This window comes from Calidris pugnax, unplaced genomic scaffold (genome assembly GCF_001431845.1).
Source record: "Calidris pugnax isolate Ruff unplaced genomic scaffold, ASM143184v1 scaffold86, whole genome shotgun sequence".
Lineage (NCBI taxonomy): Eukaryota > Metazoa > Chordata > Aves > Charadriiformes > Scolopacidae > Calidris > Calidris pugnax.
Window position 1 is genome coordinate 1586042 of NW_015090843.1, and position 18404 is coordinate 1604445.

An 18404-nucleotide genomic window follows, 5' to 3' on the forward strand; every position below is an offset into this window, starting at 1 on the left:
GAGAAGTGCCCATTTTGGGGCTTAATGTGTACCGAAGCTTTGAGCTGAGCCAAAGGACACGTTCATTGCATCTTTCCGGGAGTATGGCAGAGACACCCCGAGCTGCAAGGCAGGGTTGGGACACCAACTGTCCAACCATTACTCATGCTCCTGGGAACACTCCAGCAGGCTCACCACCACTCGGGGAAGCAGCAGAGAAAGGGAGAAATCTTGTCATTAGAGGACAAACAAAAATTTCAATACTTAGTGTGCTTTCTAAATGTGTCAAGAGGAAATGCCTTCCACCAACTTTAAAGGAGGATTTTATGGAAATAGTTGACATGTAGTGTTTTTCTGGGTTTGATAGTAGGGCTGTAAGTTGCCTTTACCAAAACAAAAATATATTTTTTTTTCTCCATTCACTAATTGATACGAGAAGCACTTTTCCTTTGGACTTTTTCAAGTTGTTCTGGCATCCCAGGAAAATACTGGGGGGAAAAAAAAACAGAGGAGGTAGAAAATATGCTTCCATCAAAGGAAACAAACAAACAAATCTTCAAGGAGCTTTGGAAAAACATAGACATGAAGGTCTCCTAGTAACATTGTAAAAAATATCAAAATTAGCCCACCTAGGAGAAGAGTTGAGGCAGACAGTATGTCCAGTGCTGCAAAAATTGCTTGAAATGGCAAACTATTGGGGAAAAAAAATGGGAAATGATTGCAGTTAATAAAGGGAAACCCAGGAGCAAGACATCAAAGTTGAAATGTGAAGTTGTCCATACATGCCCCTGGTAAAGGTATTGACCTCTGTCCTTGACTAAACAGGGAGACTGTTGACCTACGTGTTACAAGCAGGGGTAAAATTATTGTCAATATAGTCAAATAAGGGAGGAAGTTTTATGTCTTCAGGATCAGTAAACAGCAACTGGTTATAACTGACCTGCTGCCAACAGTAAGAGGAGCCTGGGAGAACCTATTTGTCCTTCAGCTTGTGAAAATAACTGCTTTTCTTTTCTTTTTTCTTTTTTTTTCAAATGGCAGGTAGGGTTTTCTCTTGGCATATCATCAAGAGAGAGAAAAAGGGGTTACAGAAAGACGTGAGCGCTTTGTATCAAAGACATCAGAACAGTTGATTTGTGAGAAAGTAAGAAAAATACTGAATTTATTTCAAGCTTACATGGAACAAACGAAGCAAGCTGTTTTAAGGTATTGCAAGGACTAGAAAGACAAGCTGGGGTTTATATTAATAGCTCAGGAAAAATTGGCCCTGAAACAGAGAATTATTTACCCTGGCTGAAACAACTTCCTGCTTTCATTTCCTTTAGATAGCTATATTAGAAGCTTTATAGTTGAGAAAGGGGTATTACACATGAGGTTCTTTGTGGAAACGGTGTGTTTCACATAATGACGCCCACAAAGGGGCCAGAATTAGCGGCTGTTTCAGCAGCTGGCAGTGGGGCCAGGGCTTACCCTGTGCCCACCACTTCCCGTTACTCCCCCGCCGCCCGCCGGCTGGAAGCGCTCTCTGAATATTGATTTGCATCTGTTCAGAAAGTTCCAAGAAACGCACGTGAGGTTATTTCACCCTGATGTAGGGAAACATCTCCAAATCCCAGGAACGGGGAGTACTGAAGCCAGCATTTGGTGTAAAAAAGGCTTTAAAACAAAATACCGCGTTTGGTGCCTGAGTCCCCAAATTTTCACCAAATCCAGACCTCGTGGATTTATCCCCATTTGATATTTGCCCCAATATCTACAGTGATTGCTGCTGCAATGGTCAACTTGCTTAAGAGCTTGCTTGTAAGTGTTTATGTTTGTTAAATAGCAATTTTATAGAGGCTGGAAGGTGTGGGGACCCATCACAGACACAAGTCCAGCAGTGGCCCTGGCTGGGTGACACAGACCAGTGTTGGTTAAAATGGTTCATCACTCAGAAGTTAAATGATGTTGACATGGTAAATCCCTCAGAAAAGGCCAATGGAAAGGTGGGCCCTTTTAATTGCTTGTAACGTTTAATCAGTAGAAGAGATTGACCATCACCATCTACAGAAAATGGACCTCTACCTTGGGAGAAAGGCTGTAGTTTGCTTTTGTAGTACCACAAAGGAATGTGTCCTGGTGTAACCGTGCATATATCTGCACATATATCTGCCCATATCACGTAATAATACTCTGCACGGCTTTCACAGAGTATAATAATAATAAAAATACTCTGTTTACATGCACTTTCATTATTTTGTAGCAGGAAAACTGAAGCAATATAAATTCAGTTTTATAGTGGTCGATGTCAGTTAGTACATCGTTCTTCCAGAAGTAATGTGTTGTAATATAAATTTCCCCGTAAGTTAGTGTAGAACGAGGTTTAGGTGACACTATTTGTGAATAACAATTTATTTGTGACTGTGACATAATTTAATGCAAATATATTGCGCTAAAATGAGTTGGTCTGATGTTGGATTGATGGTTTGGGCTTTTTATTACGCTTAGTATTTATAAAAGTCCACCATCCCACATGTATATAGAAGAAAAGATTATCAGCTATTCAGTATACGAATATATGGCTTCATTAAAAGGGCTCTGGAGATGCATGTAAATCGTGAAAGAAGAGCTCATGATGTTACCACTATAAAACCGTGCTGAAATTCCCTTTGAATTTGTCTTATGTTACTTCCATATACATGTGCATTTATGTTCATACACTTTTTCATAGGGAAAATGTTACTTTTCTTTTGCTTAAGTTCAAAATCTCTTCTGAAAGCCATACAACTAAACCCACCAAAATGATTTCAATTCTTCAGATAAGGGTAAATCTTGACTCATTGGAAGTTTGGCATAGAATAATGCATGGGAAAGAGTGTTTACTGTTGTTGTCACTGAGAGACGGTGGGGTCACACTTCACAAGGTCAGCAGGTGGAAAGAAAATCAATGGGACCAGAATCTTCATAAAGAGGGGGTGCAGAGGCCAAAAGGTCCGAGTCCAACTCCTCTAGCAGCTACTTACGCTTCTTGAATTATTCAGATACCTGGCCAGGGACAGGGAATCTCAAGTAACGTACTTCACCTCAATATGCACTTGTAACAGTCTTGGGCATTTTAATTTAGTGTAGAGTGTCCGTAAGTCCCGGAGGAAGGGGGAAGAGGAAGAAGAAGGGAGTTGGGAAGGCAGCAAAAAGGTGCTGTGGTAAACGATGGGGTGTCTGGAGATGTGCTCGTGGGCCTGAGGAACACCTTTGGGGCTGGCTGTGAGAACGTTTCCAAAAGCTAATGTCAACACAAGGATGAGGTTCACCTGGCAGCTTTTCACCTGGGTTCTTGCTAAATATTCGTATGAAAGGGAAGGCTCTTGACACAGCTTTGGAAAGGTGAAGTTTAAGATATTTCTTAAGTTGTTTGAGTTCTGTTGGGAGTCATAGGGAGCAGAGAGCAATGGCTGCCTACATGGAGGGATGCTGAGTAGTTACCTACTGGTCAGGAAGGTTACCTTGCTGCTGTTCTTTTATTGCTGGTTTTTGTTTGGTTGGATTTTTTTTTTGTCATTAATTTCAGCCTTTTTAAGATTCCTATTTGTAACTAATCTGGACCTGAAAACAAAGACATAAAACCACAAATGAGGGTGGTTAGGCATTATTTTGACTAAGTTGACTGGTGAATCTATGGCCCTGCCCACAGATACTCTGTTCTTTAAGCAAATTCCTTTGCTCCTGCTTTTCTATATCCTTCCCTTGACCCCATTGCTAAAGCTGTGGGACTTTTAACTTTGGTTGGACCAGACTTTTAACTCTGGTTGAACTAAAAAACGGAAGGGAAAAAAATAACTTCAGCCCCATCAAAACGTGTCTTTCCTGCTAAAATGAATTTATAACCCCTTTTTTTAGGTGTTTGACCTTTTATTTGTTTCTTTGATTTAATTCCAATTGAACTCTCAAATTATTTAAGCTGACCCCAGGCTTCATTTTTTGGAAATTTGCAGGGGTGGGTGAGGATTGCGGGAGTTACTGATCTCTTTTTCTAGACACTTGCTCTCTTTTTACTTCCTGACCTTATTTTTCCTGGGATTCCCAGCAAGCTACTCATCACTGTGCTCTTCTGCTCTGGTGCCCTTCCCACACTGGTGGGAAGAGAAGCATGAAACTAACTGGGATCGTGTAGTTCCAGTCAGTTTAGTGTTGCTGCTGCTGCCACAAGCAACGAGTTTTGTATTGCAGGAGAAGAAAACACAGTCCTGCCATGGGATGAGCCTCGAGGCTTCTCCCACTTGGGTGTTTAAAGAGAAAATGTAGGAGGCTTTATGCAACCCCAGAACGTAGAGCCCTGAACCCAGTTTCATATGGAATATGTTCTTTAAAAACCACTGCACAAAAAGTATTTTGCAGGTTTTGGAGCAATTGTGTCTGTTGTCTTTTTACCTCGCATGCTTCAATGTCAAATTTCATATTCTGTGTCCATGCCCCTGTGCATTCCTGTGTTCTCTCCTAAACACAGATGTACATACACATACGCATGCAGGCATCTTCCAGGGAAAATGTTGTGTGCATCAGGCTATGTTCATACCATAGACTCATACTCAGCACAGTTGAGTGTCCCCATAAAAAACAAAACTTGCCTACAGCGAGTCTCAGTACCACAAATTGCCCATGGGGGCTGCCATGGCGTGTGAGCCTTGATCCGCTGTGCATCGGGACACTGAAGCAAAGCAGCCACATGTGATTTTAGTTAACTTCTCCTAAGTCTACATTTGACAGATCACAGAATGCTATGGGGTTGGAAGGGACCTCTGGAGATCACCCAGTCCATCCCCCTGCCAGAGCAGGTCCCACAGGAACATGTCCAGGTGGGTTTGAATGTCTACAGAGAAGGAGACTCCACCACCTCTCTGGGCAGCCTCTTCCAGGGCTCTGCCACCCTCAAAGGAAAGAAGTTCCTCCTCCTATTTAGATGGAACTTCTTATGTTCCAGTTTGTGCCCGTTCCCTCTTGTCCTGTCCCTGGGCACCACTGAAAAAAGACCGGCCCCATCCTCCTGACACCCACCCTTTACATATTGCTCAGCATTGATGAGATCCCTCCTCAGTCTTCTCCAGTCTGAACAGACCCAAGTCCCTCAGCCTTTCCTCATCAGAGAGATGCTCCAGTCCATGATCATCTTCATAGCCTTTCACTTGACTCTTTGTAGCAGTTCCCTGTCCTTCTTGAAGTGGGAGGCCCAGAACTGGAACCAGCACTCCATATGGGGCCTCACCAGGGCCGAGCAGAGGGGGAGGATGACTTCCCTTGTCCTGTTGGCCATGCTCCTTTTAATGGCCTCCAGGAGACCATTGGCCTTCTTGGCCATAAGGGCACATTGCTGGCTCATGGGCAATTTGTAGTCCACCAGGATTCCTAGGTCTCTCTCTGCAGAGCTGCCTTCCAGCAGGTCAGTCCCCAACCTGTACCAGCGCATGGGGTTATTCCCCCCCAGGTGCAGATGGATGAACCATTTCTGTGAAGCTCTCACCTGTTTACTTGTGGAATTTTTTGATTCCATGAATTTATTATTGATGTGCCAAATGATGGCTTTTGTACCAAAGGGGCAGATCATCAATTATAGCTTCCACGTAGACTGAAATAATTCCCGGTGTTGGGACAGAGCTCCTCGGTGCTGCCAGCACAGCACTCAGTGCTTCCTTTGATCCAGAAGGGTTTAATTTATTTTCACTCTTTGTAAAACTTCAGTCTCTTTGATAATTAATACGCGAGAAATGTCACGCGTAGGGCTCACTGAAACTGCATTGAAGAAAATAGGCTGATTAAGAAGGAAAGAGAAATATCTGTCAATATATTAAACAGAAGTAACATTTTAGCTTGAAAGACTGTAGATTTGGGCAACTCTGGCTTTTGCCAGGGTGGTGGGGGAGTGTTTCTTTGAGTTCAGGGTTTCTTTAGGCGCTCTCTTATCCTCATCCCCTTCTTTCAGCACGTGTGTGTGTGTTCAAATCTGGGTGAGCTGCTGTGGTTCAAAAGGAACCATATGTGTAGGCAAGAATATCTTGTAAGCTGAAATGGGAGATAACTCGGCACCCACCTGGTGTTGATGGGATTAACTGGGAGCTGGGGATCACTCTGGCAGAGTGGCCCGAGGTGACACTTCAGACTCGTTATTACACCAGGGATATTGGTTCCGTTTAAAATAAGAAAGTGGGGTCACCTTAGCGTGGTTCAGCTAAAAGCTTTGAAAATGTCTCTTGTTGGGAAGACTGGAGGGGAGCAGTTTTGCTCCTCCTGCAGCAGGAGCACGGCGGTGGTGGAAGCTGAGCTGCTGGCTCTGCCCCCCTGTCCACCCCCCCTCTTTAAGTGAGGATGTCTTTTAAAACAACAAATCGCAAGAAAAGGGGTGGCTGAAAACTATTTTGTAAGCATTTCTTTTGTTTGGAAGGTGCTGTGCGGCAGAGGCTCTTCCTTGCCTTTGATTTTTCTTTTTAAAAGGATTTTAATCCCATGTAGTCCTTGTCCCGAGCTACGCTTATTACAGAGTTCAGTGATGTTCCCTCAAGCCGGAATCTGACTCGAACTGTTTCCCCTGGCTATACTACGAGACAATTTGACTTTGCATGAAGTTTTGAAAGCTGTATGTGGGGATAACGTTTCAACTTCATGCTCGCTCTGCGCCGCGAATGACAAAATACACTTTGAAGTGCTTTTTCATGCTCTCTGCTGCTGCCTTTTTGCATGCGAATGAATATTAATAGAAACAGACCCGCGCTTACTTTTCCTTTTAATAGGATGTCCTGTCATCTCTTTAATTTTTCTGTCTCTTGGATTTCCTATTTTTAAAAGTTTTTTTTTATTTTGTTTGTAGTGCCGGGCCCTATACCTGCCAAGTCGGTGAAAGGAACTCCTTTTGAAGATAAGATCTTCCTCAACTGGAAGGAACCCATGGATCCAAATGGCATCATTACTCAGTATGAGGTAAGCATTGAACAGCTAAACAAGCGCAGGAACAGGGCTGGGGAAGAGCAGGGAGAGGAGTGGGTGATGGTGGGTATTTATGCTCTGTAAAGCTATTCGATTATATGCTGCTTCCCTTTACAGGATACTGAATTTTGTGTAGGGATTAAATACTTAAAAATCGTAATTATGGTGCATAAGTTGTTGGCTGGGCAGCCCCGTCAAGTGGCTTTGGCATGTGAGTATGTGAGGAGGAATCTTCTTCCCTTTGAGGATGGCAGAGCCCTGGAAGAGGCTGCCCAGAGAGGTGGTGGAGTCTCCTTCTCTGGAGACATTCAAACGCACCTGGACACGTTTGTGTGGGACCTGCTCTGGGTGGACCTGCTTTGGCAGAGGGTTGAAGACTGGGTGATCTCCAGAGGTCCCTTCCAACCCCATATCATTCTGTGTGATTCTGTGTGGGTTCAACCTGGAGAAAAGGCGGCTCTGGGTAGACCTTATTGTGGCCTTTCAGTGTTAAAAAAGGTCCTGCAGGAAAGATGGGGACAAAGTTTTTAGCAGAGCCTGTTGTGATAGAACAAGGGGTAATGGCTTTAAGCTAAAAGAGTTTTAGTTATTTAGACAAGATATGAGGAAGAATTTTTTTACACTGGCCCATGTTGCCCAGAGAAGCTGTGGCTGCCCCATCCCTGGAGGGGTTCCTCCAGGGCTGGATGGGGCTCTGAGCAAACTGGTCTGGTGGGAGGTGTCCCTAACCATGGCAGGGGATGTTGGACTAGATGACCTTTGAAGGTCTCTTCCAACTCAAGCTATTCAGTGATTCTGTTCTATTCTATAAGTGTGTTTATCTACTTAATGCTCACACAGTTCTTTTATATAGTGTGGGTTAACCCTGGGGGGTGGCTTAGCCCTCAGTCCCTCCCCTGCGGTGGGATGGGGGAGAATCAGAAGGGGAAAAATATAGTGTGGGTTAACCCTGGGGGGCAGCTCAGCCCCACTCAGCCCCTCAGTCCCTCCCCCGTGGTGGGATGGGGGAGAATCAGAAGGGGAAAATCCATTCAGTGATTCTATTCTATTCTATAAGTGTGTTTATCTACTTAATGCTCACACAGTTCTTTATATAGTGTGGGTTAACCCTGGGGGGCAGCTCAGCCCCACTCAGCCCCTCAGTCCCTCCCCCGTGGTGGGATGGGGGAGAATCAGAAGGGGAAACGTGTGAGCTTTAGTGTTAGTCACATATCCAAAATACAGCACCATACGAGCTGCTGTGAAGAAAATTAACTCTATCCCAGTCAAACCCAGTACATCAAGATATCATTGCTGGCTTTAAATATGTTAACCCAGTACGTTAAGATATCATTGCTGGCTTTAAATATGTTAGCTTGTCTTGGACAGCATTTAAATATGATTATTAGAAGAGAATAGGGAAATGTATTACAGGAAGTGAAAAATAAGGGGTTTTGGTGGAGATGGGGAGGATGATGAGGGTGTCCTAATTTAAGTGTAACAGTGCAATTTTCCATACACGAACTAAAATCACAAAGAAAGAGTGATGAAGGGCACCTGCAGAGCCTTCCAGGTGAAGCAGACTACAATGATAACATCAGGTCCTCATGGTATCCCCAAGGTAGCTGGGCAGCAGATGAGCATCTGTCTCTTGTTTCCTTTCCAGCCAAGCTAGCCTAATCTTTTTGTGCTAAAAACTGTGGCAATTGTTACAAAAATAATCGTTTTTGCAGGTCAGCTATAGCAGCATTCGGTCATTTGACCCTGCCGTCCCGGTGGCAGGACCTCCCCAAACCGTGTCCAAGCTGTGGAACAGCACCCACCACGTCTTCTCACACCTGCACCCGGGGACCACCTACCAGTTCTTCATCCGTGCAAGCACTGTCAAAGGGTTTGGACCAGCCACCACCATCAATGTCACAACCAACATCTCAGGTAAAAACAAAAAAACGGCAACAGAAAAAAAAAAAGAGAAAATAAAAAGGGAAAGTGTGTGTGTAGGGAAGTGCTTTTTTGAATTTTTTTGTCAGATGATATATCATGAAATGGGAAAGAAAAGCTCCGAAAATCCTATCACATCGTGAAACCACGTTACTGAAAATGTTTTTGAGTGTATTTGCCAAACAGTATCATGAGTTCAGGGATAAATCCTTGAGGTGGAGGTGGAAATTGCACACCTGTAGCTGTTAACTGTTTGATTTTGTGTAATCCTGTGCTTTCATCTAAAGATTCTGAAGTGCTGTATAAACCTTAACTAATTAAGCCTTACAGCACTCCATAGGTCACGAAGTACTGTATTTGTTTTGCAGATTAGTAAAGTCAGATGCAGAAAATTAACTGATGTAGTCAAGGTGACACTGCTCAGCAGCACACGGCTACAACGGAACCGGGGTAGTTGGGAGGGTGGATTTCTCTTGCCAGGTTCATGCAGGTCTTCTTCCTCCTGCCTTTGTTCACTTACTGCAGCACACCAGGATTGGCACAGCTTGTCTTAGTAATGCACTGCGAACTCTAGGAGAAAGTAACATCAGATGGAATGCTTTAGTATTTTTTATTTTCTTCAATTTCAGTATTATTCTCAAAAAACTAAGGAGCTTACGCAGTTGATAGCAGAAGTTCAGTCAGTGCTATATCTAGAGAGACTGTTGACGCTTACGCAGTTGATAGCAGTCAGTGCTATATCTAGAGAGACTGTTGATTTTATGACGTGGTGACTTCAGAGCTTGTCAGAGATCAAAGGAGTCAGTTATTTAGAAATGTAAACAGCACAAAGCAGGCTATTTTCCTTATTATCTGCCATAATGAAACTTTTATTGTCCTGTAAAGGGAAGTTAATGATGTATTGGAATGCATCTACCATTTCTGTGGGAAACTACGCACGTAGTCTCCTCACCCAGTTCCCAAAACATGCCTATAAATCAAAATGTGAGAAAATTCAAGGCAGAACTCCTTGAATTATGTAGCAAGTGAAGCGCTGTAGTTGTCAAATTTAACTGTAAGGATTTGTTGAATTCCATCCCAGCACAGAAGCACTAACACTCCTTATACCTTAGCCCCTTCAAAACAACCAAACCACCAAAAACCCCCAACCTCCATGTTCTGTTGTGTTTATCTAGCTACCGAGTTGGTTTGATGTCTAATATTTTACTCAGGTTGTTTTAAGATCCTTGTGTTTCTTCACAACAAATTCCAGTTCTTAATTTTTAGGGATAATGGTGGTGTGGTACTTGCACATTTGACTTCTAACCTCTTTATAGGAATTTAAAAAAAAAAAGAAAAAAAAGGTGAAACTATGTAATATCTTGTCCCCCAGACAGTTCAGTATTTTGAGAAACAAGCACCTCGACATGTTTGCATTATTTAGGACTACAGGCTTCTTCAGATGTGCCCCCTTTTTCCACCCAAGGTTTCTTGGCAGTCACCTCTTCCCTTTATTTCTGTCCTTGAATAAATCTATTTAACTTGATAGGTCTCATCATTTGAGGGAGAGCAATTAGGGATGGAGTTATCAATTGTTGGTGAATTCCCATTCATGCTCCAGTAAAAGATTGTGCCTGACTGGAAAATCATTAAAAAAGACTCAAATAGCTGATGGAGATTGTGGCTTTGCACTGTATTGCAAACAGCCACAGTCTCGTGACAATGTGAAAGGCTTTCACTGATTTGTTTCTCATTCTTTTCCTCCCCACTCAACGTTCATCAGCTCCCACTTTACCGGACTACGAAGGTGTCGATGCGTCTCTCAATGAAACTGCTACTACAATAACTGTGCTCTTGAGACCGGCGCAGGCCAAAGGTGCACCCATCAGGTAAAAAAAAATAAAAAGAGGTAAAACTAAAAAAAAAAAATCAAGAGGAGATTTTTTTAGTTTATTATGTGCTGCCTTGCAGCTCATAGAGCTGTTCATTTCCGAGTGATACTCATTTGACATTATTGTTTTTCTTAGCTAGACTGAGTTTGCCAATAGCCCTCTAATTAAAAAGGAAAAATTCTTGGTTATTTTGTTGTTGTTTCTTTAAAAAAAAGATAGTCATGACCTGAATCATGCAGCTGTCTCTCCTGTTTGATTTAGGGTCCCCAGGACCACCTCCTATCCATTATAATTTCATTTTACTTTCTCACAGTGTCTGTGAAAGATGAGGTTGAAAGGTGTTTGTCAGAAAGTGGATTTGAAAATAACACTTCTCTCCAGCACTTCAAATCAGCTATTCTATAGCATATATATATATGATTGGAAAATTGGAAGCTGAGAGGAAATGGGAGAATAATAGTGATGAATACAAAATATTTGACCTTTTTCCTCTCGGAGTGCTTCTTGCTAGAAATCATGTAGCAAGCTATTAGATTTTATTTGGCATGTCCCCTAATCATATTAAAAGGTTTCATTTATGTTAACTTTGAGGGGTCTTTCCCTTCTGCTCTCTATTGAGAGATAATTTAATTCTATTTGCAAAGATTAGTCCACATCCTGCTCTTTACTTCTACTTGTTAGTGCAAAAATTTGGTGATAATATTTGATTCCATTTGTGTTTTACTGATGTGGCCGCATCAGCCATATTCAGGGAGAGGATTGACTAATTGGGGGTTAATTAACTACTGAGCATCAGAGCCTTTTCATGCTCTTACCCTTGTGACATTTTAGAGAAATACGGGCTAATGCATTTCATTCTGTGTTACATTAAGTCAGTTAATGTGGCTCAGCTGATGTCGAGTAATGTGCCCGAGCCCTAAAAGTAGAGGAAAATTAACTGTTTCTTCAGTCTGTCTCCATCAAGAGGAATTCATGTTTTACATGGATGTTGTGGGCATGAACCACGTACCTATAAGCATTTTTATGTGCTTATCATATAGTCACCCTTACGATTGATATAATCAAGTTATTTATTTGTATTCTGTCGTAGAAGATAATCCAGATTCATCCCCTTTTATAAGATCTATTGATGTATTGTATTCGGAAATAAAATTGTAACCCCATACATTGTTTGTGTCTGAAAGATTGCCCTGGAGGAAACCTAGGATTTTTCTGGGTGTGAAGAATGATAAAATGTATGGGACTAAAAAACAATGTTGTTACAGCATCCTTACAGCATCCTCAGCATGAGCTTGTCACTGTGGCCTTTGAAGGTGGCAAAAGAGGAATTATGGACTAAATGTCAATAGATAGTTTGATCAGGATAGTTTTACAGAATATTAGTAACTGTTGTTTGAGCACGTTCTTAAAAAAGAATATATCTTTCTTCCTGTCTCCCATCTTTCCTCTCCCTTTTAATTAATTTCTAAAACCTAAGAGATTACATGAATATCTAACATGAAGAGGCCAAGGAAATAAGTCCTTCACTGTAACCAGAGAGCTGGGCTTTATTCTTAAAACAAACCAGGTGCTTTGTTCCTTACTTGGAATGAGGAACGTTCTCCAGGGGAATGCAGAAGACACAGTCCCCTTCCTTTTCCTGGCATCACGTATATTGTAGTCAGGTATTTTTCAGCAGCTTCTTAACAGAGGAGATAAATGTCAGCACACTGAAATTCTGAACAGATTCAATGTGTTTCGTTAAGTTTTATGATGGGTTTCAGTGAAGCTTCATCCATCCCCACTGCAGCTGGGTTTCCACCACAAGCTGGCTTGGTGCCATGACAAGTGTTAGGGGGAAAAGGTAGGGGGGAAAAGGCATCACTGTGACTGCAGCAGTGATTGAGTAGAAGGGACCCAAATCCTGTTCTGTAGCCTTAAACTGAGGAATACAGTTGGATTTTTAAAAGGTTTGGTTGCACCCACTCCTCTAATCCCTGGGGATGTAGATGGTCAAAAGATGATTGTATTTGATAGGTGTAGGTCCATGGGTTTTTTCTTAAAAAAAAAAAAAAAAAAAAACAGATGGTCAAAAGATGATTGTGTTTGATAGATGTAGATCCATGGGTTTTTTCTTAAAAAAGATCCAAAACACTAGAACAAGGTAGTCTGATACTCTCTTGTTTCCACAAACAGAACTATGCTGTGATCAGATTTTGTTGTACCTCAGCAACAAACCAACGTAGTCTGATACTCTCGTTTCCACAAACAGAAGTATGCTGTGATCAGATTTTGTTGTACCTCAGCCTCTCCATCAGCCCAGATGTTCCTGGATGAACCAGATGTTCCTTAACTCACGTGAAATCAGTGCGCTGCTGTCAGTCATTTCTTTAAGACCCTACGTGCTGTAGCCGTCACAGTTTAAAAATGACTAATCATATCTTCCCTGTCAAGTGGTGTTGTGCAATGTCCTGCATTCTTTATGGCCTCCTGAAGTTTTTAAACCAAATTACAGCCTAGCAATGCCAAGTTGGGAACAGGGCAGGATGGCTCAAGCTGGTGGTGAAGCACCGTTCCACCATCAATCTGGTGGATGGGATTCCAGTCAGTAGCATCAACGGTGCTTCAGTGGTTCATTGAAGAGGTGATTTGTTGCTGTAGATTTTCTAAAGGGTGTTTTTGCTTGTGCAAAACACTCTTTTGTTTTCAAAAGATGAGGATCTTTTGATGAGGGTTATGAAGAGCATGTATCAGAATCAGCACAGACAACGTTTTAATGATTGAATTTATTTTATTTGATTGCTAAAGTGTTTTTCTTATGCCTCCACATGCAAAATCAGGTTGTTTTCATTTTGCAACAAGACTAATTACATGAATCATGGCAGGGAGCAGCTAAAACTGAGTTGTTGATGGGAATTCCAAGAGCTGGGCTTGTACCTTGGGCTGGTACAACCTGGTCCCTGTCAGAGGAGAGGACACTGTGTCTCCACTAGACATGTAGAAGGAAATAATCTCTAACTGGTATTAAAGCCTGGTCAGAATAGGGCTGAAGTGTGAACAGTGCCTTCACCATTGCTGTATCTCTGTGGGAGCCTGAATTTTTAGGGGGGTTGAAAAGGAAGATCTGGGCAGGGACCTCCTTTGGCTGTTTGTAATCGTCTTGGCCAACAGAGAGGTTCTGTGCAGGTTTTCTTAAGTAAAAAAAAATATATATTTTTGACATGAGAAATAATTTCTACATGCAGCATCTCAGCTGAGGAGATGCTGCTACTTCTTCACCACTTTCTCTGCTTACCTGGCTGGCTCAGACAACTTTATGATCCCCATGACTTATGCTCTTCACCTGCTACTTCTTCACCACTTTCTCTGCTTACCTGGCTGGCTCAGACAACTTTATGATCCCCATGACTTATGTAGCAGGTTCTGAAATTTATATTACTCTTCAGAATAGCTCAGAATTTATTTTAGTCATCAGGGAGAAGGAATATTGTCATGTAGGTTCTCCACTCCTCCCTCTTTATTTCTCTCTTTTATTCCTTCCTCGCTGAGTGGGAAACCTGGGAAAAAATTGCTATTGTAGGAATTCCCTCAGCACCAGTCACAAGAAAGCTCTCTGTAATTGAATTCTCAACATTACTCAAAAAAATTCGTAGAAAACATAAAATAATTTAAGCTGGGATTAGTAACATGTAAAAATGCAAGGATAAGCAGGGTGTACAGAGCCTTTAAGTTTCCCCTAATAGCCTGATACAACACATGCAGCCAGTGAACACCCTGCTTTTCAGGTTGCAAATTTAATTTTGGGTTCTTTCTTCACACCTTGCAATAGGGTGTCCTTTCTGAGCACTGCTTTGTGATCAGGGAGTAGCGGAGCTGCTTTGGAGCCACCACAAGGTTTAGTAAATGGGTTTTAACAGATGGTACCACAAAGGGCCCAGAGGTAAATGACTGTGTTCCTCCATGCCTTGTTAGCCTACAACGTAGCGTGAGAAGTACTGCCACATCCCCTTTCCAAACTGGAGATAGACACATCTTTTATTTAAAAATAATAATTAAAAAAAATAAATTTAAAAACAAAGCCTTATTGGAAACTCTAAAGACTTTGTCTCATTTGCTATTCTTTCTTTATGGAAAAGTAATTTTACAAATGAATTAAAAGCAAAGTCTCATTGGAAACTCTAAAGACTTTGTCTCATTTCCTATTCTTTCTTTATGGAAAAGTAATTTTACAAATGCAAATTGCTACAATGTGTACACCTATTTCTTATTTTCCCTATTTTGTAGCTTTTCAGACATAGGGGCCCAAAAAGCATTATTTTTTGGAAGCTTATTTTATGTAAATTACTTTATTTGAAAATTTTTCGGAACCTTCACATTTTAGTGTAATCTCATGCTTAAAATTTTGCCATACCTTTTATATCGCATTCAAAAATTACTGCATGATTTTAAAGAATGCTATTAAAAGAGACTTTCTGTGTATTTAACTCTCATGCCCTTCATCTTTGATTTTTTTGTTTGTTTGTTTGTTTGTTTTGGTCTCCAAAGATACTTGGCCCCTAGAAAGGAGACGTGCCTTAAAAGCGAGATGCCTCATTTACCCCAGAAAAAGGGGCTTAATTTGGTAGCTGTGGTAGATCTCAGCTTCTGAGATTAATTAATTAATTTTGAAACACAAAGACAGATTCTGGGTGCCCAGGGGTCTTGTGGAAGGGATTTGTTGGCGCGGGCCACATCAACTGGACAGAGTTAATACATGGAGTTTACCACAGAAGGGGATTTATCACCAAGCTCAGCTCACAGATGGTTTATGAGAAACAGAGATTCCTGGAACTAAATTATTTTCTTTTGTTTACATTCCTTTTTTTATCTAGAGTTTCAAAAATGAGGTGACATTGAAAGGGAAGAGGCTTTCCTCCTTGATTTTTTGGGGAGCTAGGAAAAGGGGATACTAACTTCTTTCAGCTCAAGAAACACGTGAAACTAATTTCTCACTTTTTCCTCTCTTTTCCTCCATTCACCAGTATCATACTTCATCTCTGCCACTGCAGTTATTGGGTTTTCTGGGCAGCAGTAGCTGAGAAAATTGACAAAATAATTTCATGCTGCCCCATAAGTTCTGAAATGAGGAGGATTGCCTTTGCCTTTTAGGGTCCCTGCAGTGTTGCTGCGAGAACTCTGGTCAATTTCACTACTTCTGTTTAGAAAGCTTTAAAACAAAACCAAGACAGCGTATTCTGCCAGTTTTATTGAGTAGCTTCAGGTCTTGTCTGCACACTTAGGCATATTTTCATACTAATCTTTCATAATATATCTGCATATCAGTGAGAAATTGTGAGCATGTATTCACATATGTGTGTGCGTGTGTATGCATACAGAGAGTTCTTCAAACCCGAAAAACTCCCTCTTCCTTCTTTCCCTCTTCCTTCTTTCCCTCTTCCTTCTTTCCCTCTTCCTTCTTTCCCTCTTCCTTCTTTCCCTCTTCCTTCTTTCCCTCTTCCTTCTTTCCCTCTTCCTTCTTTCCCTCTTCCTTCTTTCCCTCTTCCTCTTCTCTTCTCCTGAAGAACTGCCTCCTGCTCTCAGTGAGTAGGTTCTGTACTTCTGCAGAGCAGAGGAAGCTGATAATGAGTTACTAATGTCCTGCAGTTTCATAGTTCCCCCAAAGGAGAGAAAAAAAATTATGATTACCTCTTCTAATTTGAGCAGGTGATTTTGAGAAGTGACCAAGCCATGGACCGATTCAAGAGAAGTATTGGGAGCCTGGGATGGGATTTAATAGGCCGAGTGCCATCTGCTTCAGCAATTTGTAACGTTTTGTCATTGACAACTGTAGAGGAATGAGGCGGTCTATTTTGGTGGAATGGACAGATTTCTGTCCATCTGTGCTTGCATTAGAGCATGTCACTTGTACTTTAGATCTGCGCAGCTCTGAGCCAAGAGAGAAGCCACAGCAAGGTCAAGAGGTGGAGAAGCCTGTCAGCACATTCTGTCTCTAATGATATGACAACTGCAAATTGGTGCTTCAGGCGCAGCCCGGAGGCGGTCATTATGTTGGGCCTTGAAGCTCAGCTTCCTCTAATATTGTTTCAAAGGAAAATGCTAACTTCAGATGCTTCCCATTAGCCAAGAGTTTCATCTATTGTGTGTAAACTCAGATTTGTTACTGCATTTCTTCAAAAGAAAAAAAAAAAGCCTTAAAGAAATAATGATCATTGTCAGGAGGTTGTGTATAGATTTGTATTGTTTTTCCTGAAAAAAAAAATGGATGCTACTTCTTTCCAGTGGCTGAATGAGGCAGCTTTGCTGTATTTCAAGCCTTTGTTTCTTCTTTGCATCCATGCATCTGCTGTCTTTTCCCTTTTTCCTTTTGGTTTTCTTTTTAAGCTTGCACAAAGCAATTGGGTTAATATTTTTACAAAACGAGAGATTTGACTCTATCAGGTGACCTTAAAGCTGGTTTTCCTCTGTCTCACCAGTGCCTACCAGATCGTGGTGGAGGAGCTGCACCCGCACCGAACCAAGCGCGAAACGGGTGCCATGGAGTGCTACCAGGTCCCCATCACCTACCAGACTGCCCTCAGTGGAGGGTCACCCTATTACTTTGCTGCTGAGCTGCCCCCAGGAAACCTGCCAGAGCCGGCCCCCTTCACCGTGGGTGACAACAGGACCTACCAGGGTTTCTGGAACCCGCCGCTGGCTCCTCGCAAAGGCTACAACATCTATTTCCAGGCCATGAGCAGCGTTGAGAAGGTGAGTGCCAACCACACCTTTCTCCTGGAAGGAGTCAAAATGCACCCGTGGTGACAGTTGGGACTGAGGAAGGTGGACATAGGAGTTGGCAGTGGCACTGATATAATCCTGTCTGTGCCATTTGATTAGGGGCCTAGAACATCTCTCTGATGAGGAAAGGCTGAGGGACGTGGGTCTGTTTAGTCTGGAGGAGAGAAGACTGAGGGGGGATCTGATCAACACCTATAAATACTGAAAGGGTGGGTGTCAGGAGGATGGGGCCAGTCTTTTGTCAGTGGTGCCCAGGGACAGGACAAGAGGGAACGGGCACAAACTGGAACATAAGAAGTTCCATCTAAACATGAGGAGGAACTTCTTTCCTTTGAGGGTGGCAGAGCCCTGGCAGAGGCTGCCCAGAGAGGTGGTGGGGTCTCCTTCTCTGGAGACATTCCAAACCTACCTGGACACGTTCCTGTGGGATCTGCTCTGGGTGGCCCTGCTCTGGCAGAGGGTTGGACTGGGTGACCTCCAGAGGTCCCTTCCAGCCCCAGTACTTGCCCGCTTCAGAAGATGAAATTACCTCAGGGTAAACAGAACGGGGGCTGTTCAGCAGGCTGAAAAAACTGCTCAGACTTTTTGAGACTCTCACACTGAACGTCCAATAAAAACTAAGGATCGGCTTGGAGCAGAAGTAACCACAGGCCCAGGGTGTGTTTCCAAGAACCTTTCTGCCAAGGGGCACTTGACTTGCTCCATGCTGTGCAGGTGTAGAAATGTGGCTGTTGCTCACCTTCCTTATCTCCTTGGTGTTTCATTTTTAACTCCTTTGCTAATTACTATTGCTGTGTGCCTATGGAAGGGGGAAAAGGGCCAAGGAGGGAGGTTCCAGGTGGGAAGAACAACCGTGGCTCTGCAAGCCCCATGCTATTGCTCTTGAATGGCTTTTACTCTCATAAATGAAAAATGAGGGAGGGGAAA

General features: G+C 42.5%; 1 protein-coding gene across 12 annotated transcripts in view; it reads left to right on the forward strand.

Moving 5' to 3' along the window:
- The window catches only part of PTPRK (protein tyrosine phosphatase, receptor type, K), a 353816-nt gene that overhangs the window by 257229 nt on the left and 78183 nt on the right, over positions 1-18404 (forward strand). For all 12 annotated transcript variants that reach the window (XM_014942619.1, XM_014942624.1, XM_014942626.1 and 9 more), the window contains exons 8-11: positions 6815-6924; positions 8643-8844; positions 10613-10718; positions 17174-17447. In XM_014942619.1, coding sequence (XP_014798105.1) covers positions 6815-6924; positions 8643-8844; positions 10613-10718; positions 17174-17447 — 692 coding nt within the window. The remainder of the gene's footprint in view (positions 1-6814; positions 6925-8642; positions 8845-10612; positions 10719-17173; positions 17448-18404) is intronic.